At 34.5% G+C, this 20145-nt stretch overlaps 1 protein-coding gene across 2 annotated transcripts; it reads left to right on the top strand.

Moving 5' to 3' along the window:
- The first annotated feature begins 1960 nt into the window (after positions 1-1960).
- Positions 1961-19339, top strand: LOC129292788 (pre-mRNA-processing protein 40A-like). 2 transcript variants are annotated; one of them, XM_054930433.1, is made up of 29 exons: positions 1961-2155; positions 2951-3060; positions 3862-3930; positions 4017-4322; positions 4399-4587; positions 4715-4791; positions 5942-6011; positions 8461-8513; positions 8602-8659; positions 8761-9113; positions 9204-9276; positions 9363-9458; positions 9552-9620; positions 9737-9814; positions 10663-10749; positions 10844-10878; positions 11049-11154; positions 12549-12629; positions 12715-12807; positions 12878-12931; positions 13026-13142; positions 13337-13435; positions 14746-14793; positions 14866-14958; positions 15694-15801; positions 15902-15966; positions 16321-16423; positions 18320-18595; positions 18690-19339. In XM_054930433.1, the coding sequence occupies exons 2-29, from the start codon at positions 3028-3030 to the stop codon at positions 18825-18827; spliced, it is 3027 nt and encodes a 1008-aa protein (XP_054786408.1). In that variant the 5' UTR covers positions 1961-2155; positions 2951-3027; the 3' UTR covers positions 18828-19339. The 2 variants fall into 2 exon arrangements, with proteins under 2 accessions (XP_054786408.1, XP_054786407.1); XM_054930432.1 differs by having other exon boundaries at positions 1962-2155; positions 18317-18595.
- The last annotated feature ends 806 nt before the right edge of the window (positions 19340-20145 follow it).

Below are 20145 nucleotides of genomic sequence, written 5' to 3'. Positions count from 1 at the left end.
TTCAATTTTGCTTATATTTGAAAATGAAGAAAGTATTTTGAATAGGCTATATATTATTTTTGAGATTGCTATTGATGAACAACTTCCCTTCATCAAGGAGACATATAGAAGAACCTTGAATAAGAAGTTTTGATAGACCCAGGCTACATTTGGTGGACTGGAATCAAGGAAAGGGAAATGAAATGAAATCCATGACAATGCATGTATGGTGTGCTGTAAACATGATTTCTAAGAAATCTTATTCATCTAAAATTAGCAGAATCAAATTCTATCACATGGCATTCAATTCCAATGCCCCTCTTTCCATTGTACCCCCCTTCCTCCATTTGACCCTTAAATCTCTCCTTGATCCTCTTAGCCATAGCAAAGACTAATCAACAATTTGCAACACAAACCTTTCAATGACATTAAATGATGATTTGCTCACCATCAATGAGCAAATCATCCTCCTCTAGTCACCATTTATTTGGTATTCTTCATGCATAGCAAGATTAGATCTCCACCACCTTATTTTTGAATATAATATTTGTTAAAACATGAAGTTTAAATTTGTGAACATGGTTTGAATATGAAGTTTAAAGCTCCTTGAAGTGGCTTTGTGAGACATTAGAGGATGATTGCTGCTAGTTTTGTGCAATAATGGAAGCAAGTTGGCTGGGTTTAATGGCCACCACTAGTTTTGTGCAATAGACGACGATGAGTGGCTTTGTGCAATGTCACCAATTATTGGAAAGGGGAGGGGCGATGAAAGGGACATGGAAGGTCCTTTTTATTTTGGGAAAAGAACATTCTAGTCTTTTCATATTCTAAATATATATATATATATACTTACTAAAATTATATTAAGATTATATCTTTATATCAAACATACTTTTTAAATCTAATTCTATTTTAATTTAGATTTTGATTCTTTTTTTAATTATGATTTAAATTCTATCAGAAACTCTTTTAACATATCAAATAAGGCCTAATTTAATTTGATTCATGGTATTCACGTGATACTTAAAACTAGACATAATAATCACCTTGTCATTTTTCCCCCAAGCGGCAACCCTTTAGCAAATTATGTTCTCTCCATTCCCTATTCTCCTATCACTCGTACACGTGGTTGCACAAATTTCCCCTAAACGTAAAACATCTTCCCTAACCTAGAGACACATTTTTGTGGGAAGCAGGGGGCTCCCCAATACTCCTTGTTATTTATTCTTTATGGTTGGTTAAGATATTCTTAGTAAAAAAAAAAAACAAGTAGCTCAAAGCTAGTTTAATTTGTCTAAGCATTGTCCATTTTTTTTAATGATTTTTATGATATGGTTCTCTTCAAGTGAAAAGCTGAAATGAAAACTATCTTTTTAGTTTATCTTAATTAATCAAGTTGAAAGCTATAATCAAACTAATTTGATGGATAGATGCATTTAAAAGATCTTAAACTATTTTTGTCTTTATCAATTTTATTTTATTTAGCTTGTTCAATTAGTATATACTCCTTCAATTTTACCTATCACTTTTATTTTGTAAAGTATCACAATTGTCATTCTTATTTATTAGCATTTTGTTTGTTACCTTTTGCATTTGCAATATTGAGAATTTGTCTCATTTATAATGATAATCATGTTAGTTAGACTTTAGAGCTTTAAATATGAAGGATTAGATTGTGGAAAATACCTAATATCTAACTATTGCATTGCAATAATTTGACCTTCCATTATTAGCATGAATATGAACTATTTTTTTTTTCATATAGTCCAAATAAAAAGATTCACACATTTTGTTGTTTGTTTTACCTGAAACACACATTTTTGTTGTTGAACAAGTAATATATGAATGTATGTCACTCTCTTTAAATGAAAAGTTTAGACAAAAGGAGATTAATCAAAATGAGGTAATTTTAAAAAAGAAAAAAAAGAAAAAAACCTCAGAAACGGCAGGGTTCTCAAAACTCACAAGGGCAGCTCAGCCCGGCAACACGAGAATGGTAATTAGTTTAGTTGGAGAGATGACTACGTAGTCCTAAGTCCTAACTTCGTGTCTGTCAATCATCGGTTCCCCTTAGGTTTCAGCAGAGAAATCAATAATCGCGGGATTCGGACCCAACTCGACTCGGGTCCTTCGTAGTTTTCATCCGACGCTCCTTCCCTTCATTCTTGGACCATTGGTATGTGCTCCGCATCTTCACTCATCATGTCACTAGAGACTCACGTGTGTTTTGGATTTTTTTTAATTAATTTCCGCTTGCATATTCAACAAGTATTGTCAAGATTGGCTTTTTTTCGGCATAGCATTCCGTTTCTGGGTGCAAATTATTATTTTTTAATCTGGAATTTGGAAGGTTTTTTTAGACCGGAGAATTTGGAGGATTGAAATTTCAGGGTTTCTAGGGGTTCATTTTTAGTTGTGAAGTATAATTTTTAGGAGCTGCGTGATGGTTGCACTATTTGATGTACGGTGATTTTGATTTCCATATCTGTTGACTGTATTCATTTCCTCATTTTCGTTCTAATGGAGTGACACCCACATGCGGAAGCTGATGCAGTAATCAGCAAGCCGCTAACTTCCTGCGGCTGCTGGTCATTTCTGCCCATACATTGCTTCTAGCCTGTCTCCAATAACCAACCTCTGTCTTCAACGTATGATTTTTATTTCCAATTGTGGTGCTAGTTGCGGACAATCTTTGTCGTAAACATAGTAAGGGTATTGAACTCTGCTTGATCTGAAAAGCAGCAATGTAAGCATGTTATTTTTTGTGTGGATGTTGCCTTGTCTGAACTTGAGAGTTGTATATCTGATTTATTATCGTCATTACATTTTTTGACTAATTCCAAGCGCACTTTCTTTCTGCTTGTCTAGTTCAATATTCTCTCAACGACTCAATTTGTACAAAACATGTTCAAAATGAAAAAAAACAGACAACTCCTATTATTCATAATTCTTTTTTCTTGCTGCTTTACAGTGTTATTTTGGGGGCTACAGAGAATCTCGTCATTTGTGTTGATTGCAGTTGTTTGTAAAGGCTAGTGCTCAGCACAGATGTCTAATAATCCTCAATTTCCTGGTTTACAGGTATGATATCTCGAAAACTTCACCTGGAATATAATAATTTACTACTTTCGCTTTTTTTTGTCCCCTTTATACTGGTAGAGTTTCATTGATGTTGCAGCATTATGCTCAACAAATGTAAAGCTTTGAAACTTCGCAATTAGCATTATTTATTCAAGGCTTTTGACTTTGATATATAGGCAGACATTTATGTTAGAGCCCTCTGTCATGATGGCATGTCCATTCTATCCTTTTAATACAATGATGAGTAACTGGCTTTTGCATGGCCGAATGTGCTAGTTTATTTTTGTTGTTTTTGTTGTTGGCATATATGTAAGAGCGGTATTCCATTTAAGTCTGGTGGGCAACTCATTCTATTATCCTATACTAGTGATATCATGAATTTTTGGTTTGAATTCTTTTAAGCGCGATGAATTGGTAATCAATGCAGGCTACTTAATTAATCAGTTTTTATTTGTTTTTTTCGTGCGATATTATCATTATCAATATTTTATCAGTATAAAATATAAAATTTGTCACAAGTTGCGCTGTTAATGTTGTGAACAGTGCTATTTATTTATCAAATTATTGCAATGCATGATGGCCAGCTTTGTTATTACGTAAAATTACTATATGATAATTTATGTTTATTAATATTGCATACAATTAGATGTGTGCTTTGAATTCCTCTATTTTATTAATTTTTCCATGCGTAATAGACTTTTTCTTTTTCATATGATGACAGTTTTTCGTTCCATCTGCTGTTTTATTCTTATATGTCAAGCTTATGTTTTCTGTTTAATTCTTTTTTTTTTCCTGTGATAGCCTCTTCGGCCTCCTATTATGGGTTCAGTGGAGCCCCCTCGGAATTTTGCTCCTCCCATGCCTCTTCAAGTAATGCATAGTTTTTTACAATGGTTAACAACTCCATATCAAAATGTTACTAGTTTAATAAACCTACTTGCTGGTTGTTGCCACAGTTCCGCCCAGCAGTTCCTGCTCAGCAATCACAGCAGTTCATTTCCCAACATTATCCACCTCTTGGCCCTGGTGTTCCCCTAATGAATGTTGGAATGCCTTCTCAAAATCAGCAACCCCAATTTGTTCAATCAATTCAACAAATGCCTCCAAGACCTGGGCAGCAGTTACCGATGTCATTGCCTGTTGCTAGGGCGAATATGCCAATTCAATCTGAATCAATGGTGCCTCAGTCTGATTCTCAAACCCCTAATGGTTATACTCCAGGTTTAGGTGGCTCTGGTTTACCCCTCTCTTCATCATATACGGTAAAGTTCTGGCATGTATTTGTGATGGATAAGACCTCTATATATGAATGCTGACTGAAGGATTGAATTTATGCAGTATGCACCATCTTCTTATGGTCAAGTACAAAATAATTTTAGTGCCACCAGCCAATATCAAGCTGTTTGTCAAACCCAAACTCTTACTGTTTCTTCTGGGGAGCAACTAAGAGCAAGCATAAGCACTGCCTCGGGTACCTCTCTTCTGAGCAGCGGTGAACAACCATCAATTCTAACTATTGCACCTTCAGTATGTGTCTTACTTATTCTAAATAATTAAGTTTTGCCTTTCCCATCATGATGATTTTTTAGCTTTGCTTATGTATCATATGCGTTAACATATTGATTATTATTTCCAAAAATTTTGTTAACTTCAGGCAACAAATTTCCTGCCAGATTCCTCGAGGGATGGATCAACAGATTGGATTGAGCATACTTCTGCTAATGGAAGGAGGTAAAAAGATTAAAATGCTTGCATGTTTCCTGGGTTACTACTACGTATGATAGTTGAATAATACAACCTGCAGTCAAAAAGCTAATTTTGTCCGCATGAATGCTGTGTGGGAATTAGGAGTACTTAGTGAAGTAGGATAAGGGTAGTTAAGGAGTTGGGACAGAAGGGGTAATTAGGGTATATTATAAATAAGGAAGCTTTGTATAGATTTGGCGGAGAAGGGTATTTGGCTAATATTTCTATTATAAACCCTAAACCCTAAGAATTAAAGGGATTTCTCATTTGAAGGGAGGTAGACTACTCAGGAATTTCACATTTCATTTCTTTTATAAATAATTCAGAAAATCTAAATAGAAATATAAAGAAGAATGAATCAATGGAATGTTGCTTGGTCTTAATTGAGAACTTGAGTAAAGGGTAGAGCTTTTGGGGTTTTATAGAATTTGAAAACGTGAACTCCTCTTTATTTGGTGTAACTACTTAAGTCGGATGAGGGGACAATATAGCTCGTTATGTTTAATCAGCATAGCTTGTTTTGTAATCATGTGAATCTGGTTCTTCTTACTTATTTGTTCCGCCCAGACTTTTCTCTCCACTAAATAGAAGGTACTCCCTCTGTTGAGACAAATTACACATGCCAATAAAGTTCAATAATAATACTGTACAAAATTTTCAAAAAAACAATATAAACTTCCAAAAATGCACTTTATTTAATATAACTTTAAATCTATACACTTAATCATTACACTATATTCATTTCAATTCTCTCTCCACTTGAAGGGTAATATTGGAAAAGTATAATTAATGAAATCTTATTTTTGTCAAACTGTCTTATATTTTGGAACAATTAAATCTTATAATTTGGGATGGAGGGAGTAATTTATTGAATTGTCTGAGAAAGGGAAATACTCAATTATATATCAAACATGGATCCCCAAAATTTCCTCTCCTGCTTTATGTTACCTATAGTGCTTACATATGATTGTGATGTTTGTTTTGTGATCTGTGTCTAGCAGTTATATTTTCCTGTACTTTCTTTTCTCTGAGGGTATCTTGTCATCCTTACTTTGTAATCTTTTTAACCTTCAAACAAAGCCTTTTATTATCAATAAATCACCTCACTGCATAATTTTACACTTTGATTCTCCAGATTTTACTACAATAAGAAGACTAAAGTATCCAGCTGGGAGAAGCCTTTCGAATTGATGACACCAATTGAGGTGAGTCATACAGCTGATTTTTCTTTTTATGTTGTTTAATGATTTGTTAGTTATACCACTGGGTTTATTTGTTATTCCAAGGTCAGAGCAAGTACATATCTGTTTTGGTTCAAAACAATGTTAATAATTGGGCTGAACATATTCTAGTTTCATTGTTATATGCTTCCTTTTTGTCCAAGTGTGGTGAAAATAGTCTGCTCTATTAGCTCGCTCATTACGGCTCGGGTTTTCTCTCAGGCAGGCAACCATCAATTGAGTTTTACATCTTAATGTGAGGTCAGTGTCGTGACAATTGAGGGGTGGGCTGTCTGATATTAGATTGCTTTCCTTTTTCATGGATGATGCTGTTGAAGAATTTTCTATTTCATACAATGGTTCTTTTGATCTCAGATATAGTTTTGTTTAATAGGCAGAAAGAATGGGGGAAGATAGTTGGTGCATTTCTTAATAATAAATCTTTTTGCGTTTTGTGTTTTCATTCCTTTTTGCTTTATTGGTAGGGGTTTTTTATATTTAAAAAATATTGACTTTTCTCCTGTGTTTGCATTTACACATTATATAGAATGATCAATTTTCCTTGTTTAGGTTTATATTTATGAAAATAATTTGGTCTCCTTTTATTTCTTCTATTGTGATTGGTTTCTTTCTTTCTGAAGTGTGATTTCTACATAAGTTGAATGCTATCTTCCATTTTGATGAACGGTTTCAAATGTTGTCAATACCTAAGAAGCAAAAATATTAATAGGGAGATGTAACATGATGCTATGGATGCTAACTTGATAAATATGAAGTGTTTAACTGCAATTTTAAGTGTTGTGTTGTATTTGATACAAGTCATGGATACATATTGGACACGATATTATGTCTTGTTGAAGTATTGGCACATCATATGTCAGTATCACAAATTGTATGTGTAAAATCATTAGATAGCTCCGATGGTAGACATCTGTTTATGATTAATTTTTAATCATGAGAAATGTGTTTCAATCAAATTCTTGGGCAATTTTCAATGACATACATCTCTCAATCCTTATTCTTGTGCCTTGAGATAAATGGCCTAGGAGGTTTGTTTTGGCAAAGAATTTGAGCATATGATGTCATGCGTACCATTCCCAGCATTTCAAAGCTGATGGTCTTTTTAATGCCTCTGGAAATTCATTTCTTTTGTATGATTTATCCAAATCTACACGTGATGTCCATAGCTCTAAAGATGCTTACAGGTACCTGCCGTGCTACTCTATTGAGAGGTAGGATATGCTGTGGGTCTTTGCTGCTTGCTCTCCCTACTATGTTGCTTGAATGTCAGTAAATTCTATCATTGTATTACCATCTTGATTGTTAATTTTTTTGGTCTAAAATTTTCTCGTGACTTATAAATCAGGATGATAGTTTGTTAATCTTGATATTCTTAACGAGTCACCAGTTTCATATATCTTTCTTATGGCTAGATTTAAATTGGGTGCCCTTGTTGTGTTTTCTCCTCTATAAGTTTTGCCATATGTTTTTATTTATCATAAAGATATTTTAGTTTTTATCTTTTGGGTATGCTGTGTTTGCGCCTTAAAAGCTGTGTTTTCTGACAGTGGCAATCTATTGTATTGCCTTACATTTTTGCTGTGTTCACTTTAATTTTGTGAAGTGTATGTCTGGTATTAGGATAATAGAATTCGTATATGATAAATAATGCATGTGAATGTAGTTTACAGGAGATACTTATGGACTTTGGTTTAAGTTATATTGATACACCTAAGAAGCAGATGTGTCTGCCAGTACTAAACCACCACCTAGTTACCTACTTATGCACCATTCTGATATGTGGAAAGTATTGTGGGTAACAAGTTGCTTGATAGGATGCTAGTGAAATGGTTTGATTCATTTGGCTATTATGCTAAGATTGCCAAGGAGGAGGGGAAATAATATCACAATGTGGGAGCTGATTGCACAAAAAATAGCTTCAAACAATTACTATCAATTTTGTTCATTGTCTCTCCTAAATAGAGAAATTTATTATCATAAATACCAGTTGAGAAGCCATTCTGAATGCAATAATTCCTGGAGTTTCTGCGCCTTAAGATGGCTGATTTCTTTAATTAGTCGGTAGGTTTTTGCCCTCCCCGAAACTTAGAATTCTGAAGTCAAAGGGTCCGGAGCAATGGAGAATACAATTTCAAAAAATCATTTCTACACTTCTTACTTGGAATGAGGAAAATGGAAGGATGGAAATTAGATAGGCTTGGTTTCTTTGTCACGTGAGTTGTCTTGTCATGTTGATCACCTCTTAAGCTTCTGTCATAATTCCCTGAACTTGATGTTCTCTGTTTCACATTCTTGCTTTAAGGAAAATTTTATGAGATGTGAACATTTTTTTTTTAATTGTGTTTCTTTGGAAGGATTTCTCTAGTAATGTTTACATTCTCCTCTACTTATTTGATTCTTGTCATCCTGTCAGAGGGCGGATGCATCAACCAACTGGAAAGAGTATAGTAGTCCTGATGGAAGAAAGTGCGTGCTGTTTTTTTTTTTTTGAGTCATTTAGGTTTCTGTTTTATGAAGTTTGTTGCTAACTTTATTTTTTGTGAATGCTCTATAGGTATTACTACAACAAAGTCACCAAGGAATCAAAATGGATCATCCCTGAAGAACTGAAGGTTTCCTCCCTTGAAAACAATATCATGTTTGACTGTTCTATCAATTTCTGCATCTTATTTTTGTGACTCATGCTTCTTTTTTGCAAATTTTATGCTTGAAGTTGGCCCGTGAACAAATTGGAAAGGTCATTGTCAATGGAATGGAACCCGTTCTGAATTCTCACACTCAACATTCAAAATCTCCCACTGCAGTTGAAGCAACATCAATTGATAATTCATCTTTAACTGGTCAAGGAGAACCATCAAGTCCCATTTCAGTTGCTCCTGTTGTTACAATGTCTTCCAGTAATCTTCATTCTGAGATGACTGCTGGATCATCTGCCTCTCCTGCTGTGGCTCCTATGAACAGAACAAATGTGGATGAAGTTGAGGCACCTGCAAACACTGTCACGCCATCAGATTCTAACATGGATGAAACATCTGTTGCTGATGTCAATACTTCTAGAACACCAATGTATCATTTATCACACTTATTTTTCAGGCCTCAATTTCATTTTGTTTTCCTGGTGATCATTTTAATTTCTTTTTCTGGTAAATATTGTAGGAAGGATGCGGAGAATGTTTCATCTCAAGATACTCTAGTTTCTGCTGATGGGGTTCCAGCAGAGGATAAGGAAGTACGCCTTTATCATTGTTGTTTGAAGTGCATCTGATGAATTCTTCATGTGCTAGTTAGCAATCTGATTTATTTAAAATTTTGTAGGACGCTAAGAAAGACACGCCGGGAGAGAAAACAAATGAGGTTGCTTTGGAAACAAAAGCCGTTGAGCCTGAACCTTTAGTGTATGCCAATAAGATGGTATGAAAGTAAAATTCAATATTTTGGTTCTCTCTCTTTCTCATGTTGGTTTCCTGAACTTTGACTGCTCAACATAATTCCTTTCCTTATTAGGAGGCTAAAAATGTTTTTAAAGCACTTTTGGAGTCTGCAAATGTTGGATCTGACTGGACTTGGGATCGGGTACAGCAGTCTCATTGATATAATATACCGTCACTTACTAATTTTTCTATTCTTTCTGCTGTTAAATTTTTGCTTGTTCATTTGATTTTCTTGCCACTGATTTATCCTTGTTCTAGGCCATGAGAGTAATAATCAATGACAAAAGGTATGGTGCCTTAAAATCACTCGGAGAGCGGAAGCAAGTTTTTAATGAGGTAATCCTTCAGGTGGATAATTGATGTAATGTTGGAGTCATAATACATTTACTGGGGTTGTTTCCTTTGTTTTTCTTCTCCGGTTAAAGAAGTTCTGCCGTTGTAAGATGATAAGAGCTATCTCTAAAGAAACTATGGAGAGTACTCTTATTCTACTTTGGTGTACTACTTCTACTTCCTCTTATGTGAAATTGACTGATTAGAATTTCTTTTACATTGCCTTAGCTTTGCTTTCTCTAGAATTTCTTTTAATTTTTTTCTTTTACATTGCCTTAGCTTTGCTTTCTCTAATGGTAAGACTTGGTTATTTATTCAATTGACAAGTGGTCTGAATGAGTGTCAATATTTGTTCTCTTTTGTTGTTGTTTGAAAATTTTTATTATTGTTAGGCAGCTGTATAGTGCAGAAGGAAAAAATGTAGCTAAATATTTGCCCATGTAACCTTATGAATTATTTTTGCTCGTAAGAGTTAGATTGTAGCTAGATATTTGCCCGTCTAACCTTTTGAATTACTTTTGCTGGTAAGAGTTGATTGTGTAGTAATTAAGGTAAATGGTTACTGTAAAAGAGGTCTGACTGAAATCAAATTGTAATTTGGATGCTAATAAAGTTGTTTAGACATAGTACAGTGCTAAAATTGTTTGTCACTGGAAGGGTTAATGATGGAGACTGGAAACTAATCATTCTGCTTCATAATTGCTGATTGCCTTTATACAACTGCTAAATCAACATTTTTTCTTGCCAGCAGAATCAACAATTCAATTTGACTAAAATGTTCACAAAAGCAATTTTTTATTTCTTAGTTACTTTGACTAAAATGTTCACAAAAGCAATTTTTTATTTCTTAGTTCCTAAATCAGAAGAAAAAGCAGGAAGCTGAGGAAAAGCGCATGAAACTGAAAAAGGCACGGGAGGATTTCAAGAAAATGTTAGAAGTATGTTTTATCTTCTACCTTGTTTTTTTCTGAATTATGCTATATATAGCTTCCTCTGATTTTACTATTTTCTTTTATGCTTTAACTTTTCCAGGAATCCACAGAGTTGACATCATCCACAAGATGGAGGTTTCTTTGTTTTATTTTTTTAATTCTTAGCTTAATTCATGATATGCGATTTTCCACCCTTTCCTTTCCTTTCTAACTTAAAAACTCTGTTTGATATTTTTTTTTTAACACATGGTGGTTATATTAGTGATAATTTTTCTCTTCAATTTAATTTTTTGATAATCACTCAGCAAAGCAGTATCTCTGTTTGAAAATGATGACCGTTTCAAGGCTGTGGAACGCGACAGAGACAGAAGGGATCTGTTTGACAGTTTCATGGAGGAACTTGTAAACAAGGTGGGATCTAGTTCCTTAATCTTGTTATCATTTATTGCATAATATAAGTGCATGCTGTGGGCAGTGTACCTGTGCTCCCTCCTTTCTCTCCCATGGTGAATCTAATTGTGTGTCAGACATGTTTTCTTCATTATTCACTGATGAGTTAAAAAAGTTAGCCTATTTATGATTTCCCCTTATTATCTAGAATGAATTTGTACTTTCAATACCATTTTCTTTTTAGTTCTGAACGATATATGGAATATGAACCCTGGACATTATTTTTTTTTTACTGAAAATTGTTATAATTTACAATAAATTTGATGGTTGTAAGAGCTTTGTTCGAACGAGAAAGTTGATGGTTGACACATCAGTCGGAGAACCTAAACCCTATCCAATATATGATGGTAACACCACAAATATATTTTAGCACATTATTTCATTGTAAATTTTGAGGCAGAGGTCCATCATCAGAATCATTGTGGTTGTCTTGTGGGTTATTATTTATATTGGATGTTTCTGGAGCATCAAAGTGTGGTCGTATTATGTCCTAACACAAGAATGACAAGTTGCTGGAGTTTTGTTTGTCATTAAATTCTCTGAGCTGCAGGGGAGATTAATTACATAAAAACCAAAGCTTTTGAAATGTAGAGTGCAGGGAACAATTTCAGGGCTTCTATTTGTGGACGACAAACTCTTAATTATTGATGCTTTCTGGGTTGTGTAAGAGTCATCCGATGCTCTTATGTAGCCTAAGTGTGCTCATAGTCTCACTTGCCCAATTGTTTGATTTAAAAGATTATTTGAAACTATTTATATTGGCTTCTGAATATGATGGGCATCTAAGTGAGATGAGGAATCCTGCCTCAAAAGCTAGCAGTTGAGGTGGGGAAACTTACTCACTTAAATACCCCATTGAGCATCCCATACTACTTATGTGGGACTTGGTATCCCATACTACCAAGCTTCTATCAATTGGTCCCTCATGGAAAGTTGGCGCCTTGATGGTTGCACTTCATGTCACCTAATTTGGCCTCCTTTCAGAAGAACCCTTTGTGGGTTGCCCTCTCTAGAATTGCCGACGAGACTCTGATACTAATTGATGGGCACTTAAGTGGGATGGGGAACCTATCCCAAAAGAGGTTGGAGAACCAACCCACTTAAACACTCCATTGAGTATTCCATAATACTGAATATTGGACTTGATATCATATACTACCAAATCTCCATCAGAATATAAAAATTACTTATGAATCATAGTTTCTTCCCTTAAATTGTGTGATTCTGTTTTACCAATATAGGAGTCAGCTAGCATGATCAATAAGAAATGAGGAACATGACTGATGTTCTCTTTCCTTGAGCAACTTAATAATGTAATTTTCTTGGAGGTTATTAAATTGTACGATTTTGCTTAGGAACGAGCAAAGGCACAGGAGGAGCGGAAGCGAAACATATTGGAATACAGGAAGTTTTTAGAAGCTTGTGACTTTATTAAGGTATTGTTTTGTTTAGGTCTCATTTGATTTCTGGAGGTTTTCTATGCCAAAGTAATGTTGATCTATCACTCTATCACCTCCACAGGCTAGCACTCAGTGGCGAAAAGTTCAAGACCGCTTAGAGGCTGATGAAAGATGTTTCCGTCTTGAGAAAATTGATCGCTTAGAAATATTTCAAGTAATTCTCTAAGCTAAACTCATGGATTGTTAAATTTGAGAGTCAAATTAATTTATATCTTGTCTTTCAGGACTATTTACATGACTTAGAGAAGGAAGAGGAAGAGCAGAAGAAGATACATAAGGTTCTCCACTTAACTTTTTTGGTATTAAGTTGGATTTTCCCTTTCCATCCTTTTTCTTGCACAGTTTTGCTCATTCCACTTATCAATAAAATAGGAAGAATTGAGAAAGGCAGAACGTAGAAACCGTGATGAGTTCCGCAAATTGATGGAAGAAGATATTGCCATGGGCACTCTCACAGCAAAAACTCACTGGCGTGATTATTACGTGAAGGTTAACTGCCCATCTTTATGACCATATATCATCTTATGCTTTTTTATTTTCCTATTATAAAATTAGAAAAATAATAAAAATACTGTTGTGTTGCAAAAAGTTATTACACCCTTGTTTCTTCTTTGCTGATCTGTTCCCTTGCTCTATTTAATTGGAGGACTGGAATGATGATTTTGTGTTGGGTGGTCTTGTAGGTCAAAGATTTACCTGCTTATGTGGCTGTGGCTTCAAACACCTCAGGTTCAACTCCAAAAGACTTGTTTGAAGATGTTTCTGAAGAGCTTGAAAAACAAGTACGTGCACTAAGTTTTCCTTCTACTTGATTTTGAACTTTTTTCTATGGTATCATTAGAAAGCTTGTATTCCAAATGCCAAATGACAAGTCTCCTGGACAGGCTTGTAGATTTTTGCATGAAATTGTTGCCCATTGATTAAGCTTCATACCTTTTGGGCCTGTTGTGGGCTCAAGCATCTGGTGTCTATTTATATTTTGGTAAACTTTTCCCCTGAAGTAGAAGAACTGTTATTTTGGTGACATGTCCTTTGTTATGCGTGTTTTGTGTGTTAGTTGGAAGTTGAATTGTATGAATCTCAGGCTAACATTCTCCGTTGTTCAGTGAAGTGGCCGATTTTTCATTACCATTAACTAAACGTCTCTGTATTCACTGTGCTGATATATTTATATATATTTTGGTGGTTAAAGTGCTGTTGGTTGTTATTTGACAGGATTTAATCAAATTCACTGACTAAGCTTGCGTGTTCATTGTAAATTGTAAATTAGGCAATTATGAAGAGCTATACATATAGTATAAATCCATGCACTCTCATTCCTGGCACTTGTTTTAATCTAGTTGTGAAACACTGTTCAACACTCTCCCTCAACTAGAAGACTATCCAAACTTCATCTTGTTTCAGACAAAACCTCACTAAAATAAAGAAAATCTTGGGGCCCTATAAAACCTAGATAAAACCCCACAACTCAGATGATTGCCCGAACAAAGCATTGTGACTTACAAGGTCACCTCAGCAATTGCATCCAAAATCTTCAGCAATTAATACTCTCTCTAAAGATGTTCTCAGTTGACAAATAGCTCTAGAACAGCTTATTCTGCTTCGCATGCCCTCTCATCCTTTACATTCTTTCAGCAGCCACCTTGATCACTTCACCTAACAGATGAAACAGCCTTTACCTACTTCCTGTGAGCTGCTCTTTTAGCATTCTGCTTGCTGGTCTTCACAACTTGGGTTGCACATTATACTAACCAAAAGAGTACAATCTACTGCTAAATCATCAATTCACCGCATTTTTTTCTTAATGAGGGTTCCAAATCAGATCGAAAACCTTACATAATTATACACTTAAGCTGTTTCTGAAATGGGTTCTCAGTTGACTCCCCACCTTTTATGCTGACATTTGTATGGATGTCAAACACGTTAACATGTTGGGCAAATGTTGGTTTTTGACATGCTAACATGTTTGGAAATAAATGTGCCATGGCAATTTTAATGTTGGACACATGTCAGTTGTCAGATATGCTAGCATCCTTTAATTTATCTATAGTATGACTTGCTAAATGCCAATCTGCCTTGTTATATCTTACAGTATCATGAAGACAAGACTCGTGTAAAAGATGCAGTGAAGTTGGGGAAGGTATGGTGTCTTAATCTTCTATCGCTTCTGATCCTACTGAACCTGATGTATACTGTGGTATCATAATTACAGATCACATTGTCATCAACCTGGACAGTAGAAGACTTTAAAACAACCATACTAAAAGATATTAGTTCTCCACCCATATCTGATGTTAACATAAAGGTAGTTACTTTCTTCCAGTGCCCATGTGTGTATCTATTTATTTTCTTTGTGTGTGCCTGTGTTGTCTGTGTATATTCTGGTATTACACTATCTAGTGTTTATTTTTGTTTGTAATGGATGCTTATTGCAAGTTTCTTTTTTTTTTTAAATTATTACAATGCTCATTGCCGTCGACTTTTCTTTTGCAACTTCTTTTATACTCATATTCATTCTTGAATGTTCTGTTTATTACTATTGTGGACACCGAATATATGTTCACAATTTTTTGGCCATGCATATTTTTCAAATCTAACTTTATATCTTGGATAATCTTAAACGTTATTTTCAACAGCTGTACAGTAATGGCAAAAACTCCATTTTTCTAATATATGTTTAACATCTCTAACTTTTATTACTACGGTAATAGCAAAAACTGATCTATATAGTCGGTAAGTTTGTTGCAGACATAAGAATGAAGGGGGCTTGGGAATTTGGTGTCCAAACATTTTGCCTTTCAAACCAAATGGCTTTTTTTTTTTTTCTTGGTTGCCCCTCCTTCTCTTGGAGAGAGATTGTAATTACAACTCACAATGATCTGGTGAATGTGAAGTAATTACAGCATAAATTTGGATGGGTGGCATGCCCACACTCTGGTGAATGTGACTCAATACAAGTTACACTGGTTAAGAATATGCTTTTCTTTTGGTGTGTCTTTCAACCCAAAATGATCTGATTTGATGCTGTATCATCTTGCAGCTAGTATTTGATGAGCTACTAGAACGGGCAAGAGAGAAGGAGGAGAAAGAAGCTAAGAAGAGGAAGCGTCTCGCGGATGATTTCTTTCATTTGCTTTATTCTATCAAGGTGCGGTATTATGGACCTCAACTTATAGGTGCTGCTATGTTCTGATAGTTGGGCAGTACGAAATCATATTTATACTATTGTAATGCTTTCTTCCTTGCAGGATATTAACGCGTCTTCAAAGTGGGAGGACTTCAGATCACTTATTGAAGATTGTCAAGAGTTCAGGTCTGAATGAGCATAATCCTTAAATGTTATGTGAAAAGGAGTTGTCATTTCTTTCTTGTCGGACTTTTAGACTTGGAGCCGTCAGACATTATTTGCTGGCCTAGTGAATCTCTCAGAGATGTGTCAGTGAATGATTGGGTTTTCATATAAATAGTTGTGCTCATATCTTAAGCTGGATGTGGATAGTTCCAATTTAGAACATACGCAGTTCTGACAGAGATGTATCCAATTTGTGATTAGTATACATTCTTTACGCATTCTAGAAAGTGATACCAATTATTATTATTATTTGGTGATAAAAGTTAATAAATGATATATTTATTTATTTTCCTTGGGTGTATTTGCTTTGTTTAGATCAATAGGAGATGAGACCTACTGCAAGGAAATATTTGAGGAGTACCTTGCACAGCTGAAAGAGGAGGCAAAGGAGAGTGAGCGAAAGCGGAAAGAGGAAAAGGTATGAATTGTTCCCATTGTGTCTAGTATTATTTATCATCATTATCATTATTGTTAATATTATTACTGTTGTTTGGTGAAATTTTTCATGCAAGTGCATTCAAATATATCTGTGGAATATTTATCTTCTTTTTCAAATGCATCCTCAAGAATCATTAAAATATCGACCGCATGCACGATAACTAATTTGATCATCTCTTCGTCCAAAATTTGAGCTTTGGATTTGGAAGTTGCAATTAATAATGAAGAAGCATCAAAATTATAAACCATAGCTAACAGTCGAGTGTATATTTAAATGGAACGGTTAACTGTTGCTTGAAACTGAATTCATACTCCTTGTTCAATCTATTGGTTGACTATTTCTGAGGAAATTCATATTAGTTTACTTTTATGAAAATATCACTTTTTGGTCCTTAAACTTTTCCTTAGTGATTGATTCAATTCCTGACTTGACTCAAAACAATTCAATCGTGTAGGTTTTTTACTCAAAACAAGCCAGTCTTCATAGTTTTCTAACTCAGAACAATTCAGTCCCAATAATTTATTAACTCAATAGATTACTCCTTCCGCTCCTAAATTGAGAAACTAGTTGAGAATTTATTTTGATTATAAATGTAAGAATTCAATCTTCTTGTCTCCCATATTTATCATGTTTTACCCAAATACCCCTATAGTTAGATTCTTGCATGATGTATAAATTATGGTTCCGTTTGGTTGTTAGAAAGGAATGGAATGGATTGAGAAAATCAATACAAAAATGAACTAAATCACCCTTCCCCCTCATGGTACTCATGATAAAACTTATTAATATATACTGTAAATGTGAGAATTATCACATCTTTTAAAAATTTCATGAATTATGATTTCCAACCGCATAAACTAAATTGCCCCTTTCACTTATGAATAAAGCCGGTAATTCGGGCCAAGCCCGACGGGCTAGCCCGAATTGACCCGAAAAATTTTAGGGCCGGGCTTAGAAAAAAAGGTGTTTTTTTATGTTTGGGCCTATTCGAGCCAAGCCCGATCGGCGAATACCCGAATAAAAAATTTATATTTTTAAAAAATATATATAATATAATAAATATTAATTAATTCTTTAAGTTTTAGATCATTTTATACTAAAATACCATATATTTGAGTCCTAGACATCATTTAAGTATTTAAAAAATATATTTTATATTTTTTATAAAATAAAATAATTAATTTCAAAGTAAAAAAATAATTAAAAATAATTTTAAAAATTAAATTCGGGTATTCGGGCAGCCCGAAGCCCAAAGGAATTGGGCCGGGCTTGGCTATTCGGGCTTTTCGAGGAGTTGGGCCTGTTCAGGTTCGGGCTTATTTGGGCCGGGCCTATTCGGGCAGAGCCGAATAAGCCCAGCCCGCCCGAATTCCCGGCTCTACTTATGAATGTGGTTCTCCATTTCTTTTGATCATTTCATTTTTAGCTTTATTTTTCAATTCATTCATTTCTAGTAACCAAACGGGACCTATGTGTAGATAATATTCCAATGTAAATTAGTAAAAGAATGAGTGCTTTAGAAAAATCAGCACACATTTTTTTGCATGTATTTAACTTACCTAATTTTCTTAATTTATGTGAATTAGTTAACTATCAGGACTGGAGGGAATGCAAGTTTAATATATATATATATTTTACTTTTTGTCCCCCGGAGAAACAATATAAACCAGCCCGATAACTTGTTCTCCACAGTTAGGGAATCAATTTTCACCTTTGCCTTGGTTGGCCAATTTATCAGGTTTCCCTTTACTTATAACCATTGAACCAATTCAAGGGCCAAATTTTTACCTGGCATAAGTTGTATGCATGCAAGAAATTTCTTAGAATAATCCCCGAATGTACAGCTATTGAGTTCTGATGTCTTGTTTACAGCAGGCAAAAAAGGAGAAGGAGAGAGAGGACAGGGAAAAAAGGAAAGGAAAGCAAAGAAGGGAAAAAGAGAAAGAGGAGGGTCATAAGAGGGATAAAGCTGATAGTGACAATATGGATACAACTGAAATTCAATCTTCCAAAGAAACCAAAAGATCTGAAGATGATAGTAGGAAACAACGAAAGCAGCACCAAAGTCCTGAGCACGTTTCTCATGAAACTGACAAAGAGAGGACTAAAAAATCTCGAGGACATAGCAGCGATCGCAAGAAATCATCACGGGTATGCAAATTTACTAGTTGCAGTATCATAAACAAGTGAGATTTTATTCACTTTTTAATTTTTTTTTTTAACTTTCTTGGGATGAATGGATCAGCATGCATCTGGTCAAGAATCAGACAGTGAAGTGCGACACAAAAAACACAAGAAAGACCACCGTAGTAGTTCTCACAGAGATTGTGATTATGGAGAGCTTGAAGACGGGGAGTTTGGTGATGATGGAGAAAGATGGTAGTAATATGGTCATCCACTTACCCTCTGTATTGCTCAATCTCATGTATTCCAAATATTAGAACATCAGAGAATTGCCATTTTATTTCTGTTTTAGTCAGAGAATTCGACTAGGAGGTAAGTCTCAGCTCCCTGCTCGCATGGCAACTAGCATGTATCAGCATGTTCTTTGATGTCAGTGCCCTTTTTTTGTATGTTAATATTGTAATAAGATTTGACGCCGTGTACCTTCATGGCCATGGTATATGAACCTCACTGACTAGGTTAGATTGTATCTCTCAGTGGCTAACACCTAGACTCATGTCTGAATTTGGTCCTCATCACAATGTCATCTCGAGATTTTCAGATAGATTCAAGTTTCGTGAAAGATTGTAAGCTAAATCAATCGTAAATCTACATATAAGCCTGTAAGAGTGAGAGTTTTATACTAAGCATGTTTTTGTGTTTTTACGTATATTAGACCTGGCTGTACCTGAAGAAAGACCAACAGCTAAATTGATTTTACTGTCATGTGAAGCTTGGATTCAGGTTGGTGACGTAGTTCTTTTTTTATTTACTTTTTATAACAGGCTCTTATGTAGTTCAGTACTGAACTTTAGCGGTGCTATGTAGGAATTAGAGCAAGTAGTTTGATATTATATTCTGATTAGCTTTCAGATTATCATTCACTCAGGCGTTGAAAATGTTGATTATGTGCGCATTCACATCATCCTGATTGAGGAATTGTCATCGCTGCCAGTGCTAGCAAATAAAAAATTAAAAAAATAATTTTATGAATGATAAATCATGTTTATGAATGAAGAATAGAATTAGGCATTAATGACAATAAAAGTAAGGAAAATGATGGAAAAATAACCATGAAATATGCAGATGACAATTAAGTTCCATGAAATGGGATAATTATTTTTTAGTTCTTGGAGATTTGTCTGACTTTTTCTAAAATGATATATTTTCCCTTGTTTTAAAATGTAAAATAAGGGAGTAACTAAAAATTAGTTACTTCTTCTTTTTTCTCCGGAGAAATAATTAGTTTTCTTGAGGAAGTGTTTAGAACAGAATATTGAATTATTAGTTACTTTGTGCAAATTTGTTTATTATTGAAGTATGAGAATTAAAAATCAGTGCTATTTTTTTATTTGGACAATAATTATTTTTCATGGGGAAATGGCTAGAGTGCAGTCATAAATCACAAATTGTTTTATGCAATTTTTTTCTGGAAAGGTAAATTTTTTTTTTTATATTAATACTAACTAAAACTTAATACTAACAGACAAATTCTCAAGGATTAGAAAATAATTATCATATTTCATAGCACCTAATTG

Source organism: Prosopis cineraria, unplaced genomic scaffold, assembly GCF_029017545.1.
Source record: "Prosopis cineraria cultivar Desert tree isolate PC_DT_omini unplaced genomic scaffold, ASM2901754v1 PC14, whole genome shotgun sequence".
NCBI classification, from domain to species: Eukaryota; Viridiplantae; Streptophyta; class Magnoliopsida; order Fabales; family Fabaceae; genus Prosopis; species Prosopis cineraria.
This window is presented reverse-complemented; position numbering and strand designations above follow the sequence as displayed.